We start from the raw sequence: 8,654 nt of genomic DNA, 5'->3' as shown, positions 1-8,654 counted from the left end.
GATTTTGAACTCTATTTCGCCGCCTTCTTAAAATGTTTCCGCGCCCAGGGATCCATATTTTCCACGTAAGGATAAGCCCACTCTTGATACCATCCCATGTAATTAGCATCGGCTTCGGAAGTCCCAAGAGAAGCTTCAAGCGCTCTTGTACTCATTTGGTTTGCTTGTCGGGAACGAGCATTCCAATGTTCGATCGACGGAGCTATTGTTGTTGCATAGTTCAATTTGACTTGGTTCTCCTTAAAAATAGAGTTGGCTACACTCAGTGGAAAACGAGATTCTTGAGATACAATTTTCTGGACAATACCTATTTGGCGGAGCGTTGTACGAGGATCCAAAATGACGAACCCGGTTGAATGAAACAAAGGGCCCGTATAGGTCGCCACATTAGAAAATACTCTATCACCAACTTCCTCATCAAGTTTCAAATATGGATCAAACACAACATCATTAATTGTCAAAGCATCCAATTTTCTCCTCATTTCGACCATTTCATTCTCTTTATCCTTGTGTTGGGTCCCGTTAAAGGGGTATCTTCCTCTTGTAGGTTTCTCTAGAGGCCATTTTTTATCCCGAGTAGGCCTCAAGGATTTGAAATGGTCGTAAATCCATGAGTACTGGAAAAAATTTAATCAATTATACATACAAACCAATATATATAAAAGTAAAATAAACCAACATTTGTTATATTAACACAAAAATATACCTGGATAAGAGCAACACATCCCGTAATTTGTGTTATGTTCCACCTAGAAGTTTTGCAAAGGACTTCCAACATACTAATAAAGAGGGCGGTGCCCCACGAGTACCTAGGAACCTCGTTTGTTTCCGAATCGAGACTGAGAGTCTTCAACCACTGCAAATAACAAGCATTTACCTTATTTTCTGAAAAATCGGGAAAAAAGACGGTCCCAAGAGCGTGCAACAAGTAAGTTATAGCCGTATGTCAAGCTCTTTCTGCGTCCATCACGATCTCTCCATTCTTGGTCCTACGGTCAGAATCCTCAAACTGCTCCCTCAGACGAACCGGGTTAATCTTCCTTGACATATTAATTATTTCACGACGTTCACCCGATTCTTGAAGTCTCATTTTAGCTCTGGGTTGGGCTCCATAACTAATATCAAACTCTTCTTCCGTTTGATCTTTACTCCATCCAAGACAGTATTTAGTCAAGGCATAAAGCTCATTATAAGGTAGAGAATTGTTGAAAACGTCAAACACAACCTTTCCTTCCAAAGAAAGACCGGTAATTGACTTTGCATCATCCGGAATCATGGTCATCTCGCCGAATGGGAGTTGGAAAGTCATGGTTTCGGGCCAGAATCTTTCTCTAAAATTACAAACTGTCACAACATCATATGACTTCTGCAGTGCCTCGATTCCAGACCATAACCCCGAAGCTTTTACCAAAGCTACCACATCTGGATGCTCTAGATGCTCACCCTCTAACGGCCAAAATCTTGGTTGTTGGTGCTTTAGTTTAGGAACCGATTTATCGGGAAACTACACATAATATAAAATTTTGGTTTTTATGATTGAATATCCACAATAAAATGAAAACAACATATATTAAGTTTTATTTATTATCTTTGCGGCACAGACTCTAGCAGCCCATGATGACTCGTAACCAATCAAGACGAAACGATCTCTTGGCACACCCCAAGGTCTCCCATTATTCTTCTTAGGTAAAAACTCCATGGCATCAATGATTTCTCTTGCACTTTTCTTTGGTGGATACTTCTTTTTTCCATCCTTCTTGTCCTCCTCAACCACTACTTTACCTTTATCAAGAGCAGAACCACTAGAAGTGCCAACTTCAGTAACAACTATACCTTGATTTCCTCCACCTTCATTTCCTACAGTAACAACAACACCATTATTTCCTACAGTAACAGCAACACCATCATTTCCTCCAGTAACAGCAACACCATCATTTCCTCCACCTTCATTTCCTCCAGTAACAACAACACCATCATTTCCTCCACCTTCATTTATTCCACCTTCATTTCCTACAGTCTCACCTCCACCTTTATTTCCTACAGTCTCACCTCCACTAATAGCAGGTACACCTTCACTTACTCCACCAACTCCAAGTTCACTTGTATTCCTTGAGTTTGCACCCAATGATTTTCCGTGACGGGGTTGCGGAGTGGGCTCACTAGAAGGTGTTACTTCTACTGATCTTCTCTTCCTCTTTTCTTCTTTTCTGTTCAAAGACAAACCAGACCAAAATGCAAAAGAAGATAAGTCACAACGGCTGGGAAATCTAGGCAAAACCTAGCCGAAAAATAAATACGGCTAGGATGTGTACAAAGTTCCAGACGAAAACATAATTACGGATGGGATTATTATCAACGGACCAAGACGTAATTGAAAAACGTCTAGGATGAATAGAAAATCCCAGCCGCAATAAGCATAACGTATGGGAAATTGATTTATCGACCAAGTCGTAAAAACAATAACGGCGGGATTTTTTTTCTTATCATTGCTTACTCATATTACGAATACGAATACCTAGCCGTCTAATAAAATCGGCTAGGTAACTATTATTTACGGTTTGGAAAACCCATTACGGACAGAAAAAACTAGTCATAACCACTACCGCTGAAACATGCACTTGAACACAGAGACATATACGGCTAGGAAAGTCTCAGCCGTGATTAAGTCTTTGCGGATGGGAATATTCTATCTCGTACGCATCGACTACATTACGGCTGGGTATTCAACAATTTCTCATCCGTGAGAATGAAAACGGCTGGGAGTTCTTAGATCTCCCAACCGTAATAAATATAAACGGCTGGGAAACCAACATATCCCAACCGTGATACATATTTACGGCTGGGAATCAAAGAACTCCCAGCCGTAATCAAATTCTGAAAATGTTTTTTCAGACCTAAATTGTTTGGAAACCAACTGAATAATCAATAAAATGCTTAAACAAAGAGTGGGTATTTCAATTCATACCTTATTGATGTCATCTCAGGAGTCTGGGAGGCTGGTGCATCTCCTTCATTCAATTCCTCTTCATCTTCACTTACCACTTCTTTAGTTGAAGTTGGTTTCCCTGCTTCGATAGGAGGTTGATTCGACGAAGACTGACCTAATTTTTCCTTTTCTTTCATGTTTTTATACTAAGAGTTTAATCGACGACAATTTTTTTTGAAATCGACGATTAATCGTTGATGTTAAGAGAATGAAGGAGAAGAAGAAAAAAGAAGATGAAAAGAAGAAGAAGCATAGGAGAAGAGGGTGTTTCAGAAATGAATAGAACAGTTTTTTTTCCTTTTTTAATTCATTTGACTTTTCCGTTTTTTTAACATTTAATGATTTTTCAGTTTTTCTTTTTTGTTATTAGATTAATCAGTTAGTGGAGTGTAGAAATATCTTATATGAATGAGGGTGTTTTTGAACTTTCACCAAAATATGATCTCCCCTATACCCTTTAGTCTCCGCCTAGCCTTTTAAGCCCAAAAGCACACCCCCTCAAAGCCCCAATAATAGGCTTCTTAATTTACCAACTCTTCTTCTCTGTAATTAGTTTCATAGTCTTAAACTCGTGTTTGAGTAAGAATTAGTTTCCTAGTTTTATTCGTCAAAAATAAAATTTAAATGAAGACACAACAAGATATCACGCATTTGTAAACATTTCTCCATTACATACACTGCTATAAAACTCATAAATGATGCAGAGTAATCATTAGTTAGATTAAACAAACCAGAAACAAATTGAAAACAATAGAACTGGGTATAACAACATATTTCTCTATCAGATAATAATAAAATTCAACGGTGAGAGTAAGTTCCATCCTAAGCTTCAAATGAAAAATGCAAGCATATTTAATACAAGTGTATGATCAAATACAACAGAATTTTCGCCCAATTTAGCTAAAAATTTCAATTGTTTCAAACCCCTGATCAATCGACCTCTTAACTGCATCAAGAACGAATTGCGTCCTCCTACTAATACTTGGCCATTTCTTTTCTGGTTGTGAACCAGATTCTTTAATACTTAGAACCAAACTTGAGAACTCCTTGACCATCCGAGCTTCTTGTGGAAGATCAGTTGGAATGATGTGCTCGCTCGGCAATGGTACCCACCCAGTCACAAGTTCTTCGAAACCAGACTTAGAGGCAAATGTAAAGTTACCAGAGGTTTCTTGGAAAGGAATAACAAAATCCCTAAGGTGAAGAGTACCTTTTGTTCCTAATGCAGTTACATCCATGGTGAGATTAGTAAGGAAGGAAGCTTGGAAGGTGGCTACTTTACCATCCTCCCATTGCAAAGAAGCGCCACATGCAAGAATTACTCCTGAGTTGTTAAAAATAGGTCCACGAAGTGCAGTAACTGTTTTAGGCAATTCATAGTCGGCCACCCACAAGATTGATCTGATGCAGTACCATCCGACGTCACCAAGTGCTCCAAGCGCATCAAGATCCGGCTTCACTCGAATGTCATTCTTGAGAAAATCATCCCCGGCAGCAAAAGTAAAGATGCTGTGCATCTGCATCCCAAATAAGACCATATTTCAGATAACAGATATGCTGTGCATCTGCATCCCGAATTGTTCTTTTTAAGTTTGATTCTATGTGGATGTTCATGATAAGCAAATCTCTCTCTGCCAGTGACCCTTCTGCCTACAATTACTAAAGATGTGCAGGAACCTGGAATACATGTACACTGAATTATCCCTTGTCAAACCTGTAAAGAAAAGTTATGTTCCCGGCCATTATTGAAGCATGGGAATGTACTCCAATGCTTCCCCTTAAGTATCATGTCTTGTACTGAATGAAGTACAGCAACAGTTACAGTTTTCAACCTTGAACGCTGAAAATAATTCCACAACGTATGTATTCCTAAGATAGAACTAAATTAATGTGCAAACCAGATAAAGATTTCAAATGCTACCCATCCAACCACAAATAGAGCAACATTTGAACCCTCAAAACCGACATGAATGTGCATATATGAGCAGAATGCACTTGTCTTCTCTTGCTATTAGACTAATGTGGTAAGAAAACCTAACATTTGTTTATTTCAAGTAAAACTAGGGTGTACACCAAAGTTGCAATGTCGACTTCTTTTGCTATATTCAAATGATTAGTACAATCGTACTGGTATTTGTGACTCGTACCCAACTCCATTCACAGGATAACAAAACAGCTGCGGAGAATAATATGAAGAGGTGGTACATTATATTTTGAAGCTGATCTGAGAGAAAACAAGGAAAAGTACACTACTAAAAACATCCCTTCCTTTTAAAAAGACGTGATACAGTTTGAAAGAAAACTAATTCCTGAATGAGCAAGTAAATTGTGGCCGAAGATAGATTTTTGCTGGAAACTGAAGAAATGGATGGGATATTGGGATCAATGCGGGAACCTGAAGACATGAAGACGACTTACAAATAAAGAAAAACTAACAAGATCAAGAAGGTAAAACTTTACAATAAGTTCCTCGGAACTAGGCCCAAAATCAAGAAAAAACTATATCATGTTCTCTCAAGCTCCCTACAGACCCTACCTAATGTTTCTCAGATCTAGTTTATCATCATACATGACAAAGCAGTGGTTTCCTCAAAATATGCACAAACTATTGGTGCCAAACAAGCCTTAGATGCATTGACAACCTTATTAGTTTGATAATATATTGACCGTACACATAAAGTAAGACATACAAAGATTGTTTGATGGTTGTATGCTGAGTAAAGGTTGGAAAAATGTATATTATGCGTCGTTCTTTCAAATTGACTGCTTTCAACAAACTTAGAACTCAAATTCCCAATGGGTGAAGTGAGAACATGAAAAACTGCATGAGTTTACGCCATGGATAACACATAGACAGATCAAATGAGCTGGGAGCAGAACAAGAATCTTTACAATAGTACGACTATATATTTAAAAAGTCATTTGAATGAAATACTGATGGTAGGACCACTGATGTCTTTCCATCAAAAAGAGTTTCAAAATACCCTGGAAATAGTTGTTTTCATTTCCACTATGAGTGCGCAAAGATTATTGTAAACTACTGATATAATCCGTAAACAAAGATAATTGTTAAATAGTACCACATCGCCTAGGGCAACCTAGGTCCCATGCTTAATAAGCCTTGGGCAATCCTAACCTTGTAAGCCGGTTTTCGAGGTTAGTTAGGCCCATGGATTTCTAAGATGGTATCAGAGCCAGGCCCCTCTCAACGCTGCCCGTGTGTCCGTGGTTTCCGTACCACTCAGTATTCCCGTCAGTGTGCGTCCGTGGTTTCCGTAACCACTCAAGTGTCCCCGCCAGTGTTCGCCCGTGGCTTCCGTGCCACTCCGTCAGTGTAGCCCTAGTCGTTGAGGGGGGGTGTTAAATAGTACCACATCGCCTAGGGCAACCTAGGTTCCATGCTTAATAAGCCTTGGGCAATCCTAACCTTGTAAGCCGGTTTTCGAGGTTAGTTAGGCCCATGGATTTCTAAGAATAATAACCACTTACCTCCGTCCCAAATTAGTTGAGCTAGTAGTACAATTTAGAAATGATTAATCTCTCTAACTATACCACGTGTACCCGTAATTTTTTATATCATTGAAAAGCATTTTAAAACACCTACGCAATGAATATAAACATGACTATCAAATGATATAAAGTCAACTATTAATGGGACAAAATTTGAAAATGACTAACTCAACTAATTTGTGACGGAGGGAGTACATTACTTTTGCTATGAATAATGGACACAAGTTCACTATGCACTACTGCTAGCTCAGCTGAAGAGGCTCAGCCGCCTAAAATAAAAATTAGTTACATGACATGCAGATTGTGGCATTACATAACCAGCATTCTACTGTTTAAAAAACTTCTAAAGGGTAACTAAAAGTTATGTAAAGTCCACCACTACCTGACTTGCAAATTGTACAAGTAGCCTTGATTCTAATAGTTTATTCTGGTACTGAGCACTAATGGTGAACAAGCTTCTCTTTCTTTCCCTTGCTTACTCTGAGGAACCAAACGAGTATCCTCTAGACAAAATAGCCAATTCCTAGTTAGGTACCATTTGGTTGTTAGTACACTTCAGCACAAGTTACCATATAGTTGTTATTCCAAAACTTGGCATAGTTCCAAGTTGGTGTTGATACACTCTAGAAGAAACCAACTTCATCTAAGCTTTTGTCGGCTAGACCTAAAACTATCTAACAAAGCCTAAAAGTTCTGAGTGAAACCCCAAATTTTCATCAATCAAATCACTAAATCCAAATCAAAAACATTTCAGAAAATTAAATCTTTGAGAGTAGAAGATTACTTACAGATCTCAATTCACCAAATTTTTCAGAATCATCCAGAAACTCTCTCATCTTCAAAGTCCTAGGATTATGCATCCACATGGTACCATCCATAAACTGAACACCATTATCTTCACAAGCTTTAACAATAACATCAAACTCCCTGACATCCAAAGCAACAGGTTTTTCCAATAACAGATGTTTCTTTTTCTCAGCAACTTTTACTGCCCACTTTAGATGTAAACTCGTTGGAAGTGGTACATAAACAGCATCAACATCTGGGTCATCTAATAACTCTTCATAACTTCCATAAGTCTTTGCAGTTGATGGAAATCCATTAGTTAAAGCAAAGTTCTTAGCTTTTTCAATAGAACGACTAGCTACAGCATAGAGCTGTGAGTTTGGTGACAGCGTAATTGCTCTTGATACTTTTCTTGCTATTTCTGCACAACCTAGAATTCCAAACTTGATTTTTTTTGTGTTTTCTTCTGCCATTTTTGAGTGAGTGATGAAGAGAGGAGAGTGAAGGATGAAGGTGGTTTAAGTTTGACATTTGAGAATGATATTGCCATTAAAGGTGCGAGGAAATTACGAGGGTTGGGAGTACGAGAGAATATGATTGTTTGTTTAGACAAAGGTCTGAGTTGGAATTAGAAAATCACGGGTACCAACGGAATTTTCCCTATAAATTTGAGCCTCGTGTCTCATGCTACAGCAGTCAATGAAAATCTAGCGAGAAAATGCCAAAAGATAAGGCATATGCAAAGGGCAACGAATGTCTTTGGCTTATTTGCCGTGTCTGTATATCCGTCCGAGGTAAACAAATAAGGAATTTTGATAAAGTATCCCGTCTTTTGATATCCATAAAATTAATGTCCTCGTTTTCTTCAAACTTGTTAAAATATCCTTACAGTCTACTTTCACCCTTTGAGCCCACATAGTTGAGTCAATGGTCGTTTACCTAGTCAAAAAATGGGTCAAATTACCATAAACCCATCACTGATCTTAAAAGAGTGAAAACATCGTTTTCACCGACACTCTTTCTTCCTCTCTTCTGTTTCAGCGAAGAGAAAAAATTTGTCGATTCAATTGAATCGATAGGTTAGTTGAATCGATAGATGTTTCTGGTTTGATTGATCAGTTTATTGAAGATTAAAGTGAATGATTTCATCGATTAACCAGATGAAGGAATAGGGATATGGTGGAACAATATGTAGAGATTCAGGCGTAATCCGAGAAGAAATCAAAGGGGTTTCGATCTGAACAACTATTGGAGATGATGGTGTTAATCGATTTGAAATTGATTTGGAGATTAAGGTTTCTCCTAAATGATTCCGGTGATTTTGAGTGTATGGGTTTCCTGGATCTGAAATTGAAGAAGAAATTAGGTTTTG

At 38.2% G+C, this 8,654-nt stretch overlaps 1 protein-coding gene across 1 annotated transcript; it reads right to left on the bottom strand.

The window, feature by feature from the left end:
* Positions 1–3,685: 3,685 nt before the first annotated feature.
* Positions 3,686–7,803, bottom strand: LOC113347451 (uncharacterized oxidoreductase At4g09670-like). Its single transcript, XM_026591110.1, has 2 exons — positions 7,285–7,803; positions 3,686–4,503 (listed from the first exon to the last, which is right to left on the bottom strand). Exons 1-2 carry the CDS (start codon positions 7,753–7,755, stop codon positions 3,883–3,885), a joined length of 1,092 nt encoding a protein of 363 aa, XP_026446895.1. The 5' UTR covers positions 7,756–7,803; the 3' UTR covers positions 3,686–3,882.
* Between the last annotated feature and the right edge of the window lie 851 nt (positions 7,804–8,654).

Source organism: Papaver somniferum, chromosome 2 (genome assembly GCF_003573695.1).
Source record: "Papaver somniferum cultivar HN1 chromosome 2, ASM357369v1, whole genome shotgun sequence".
Taxonomy (NCBI): Eukaryota; Viridiplantae; Streptophyta; class Magnoliopsida; order Ranunculales; family Papaveraceae; genus Papaver; species Papaver somniferum.
This window is presented reverse-complemented; position numbering and strand designations above follow the sequence as displayed.

Coding starts and splice junctions, on each gene's coding strand:
- LOC113347451 (XM_026591110.1), bottom strand. CDS start 7,755: ATGGCAGAAGAAAACACAAAAAAAATCAAGTTTGGAATTCTAGGTTGT. Junction 4,504..7,284: donor AATTTGGTGAATTGAGATCT/GTAAGTAATCTT, acceptor TTTGGGATGCAG/ATGCACAGCATCTTTACTTT.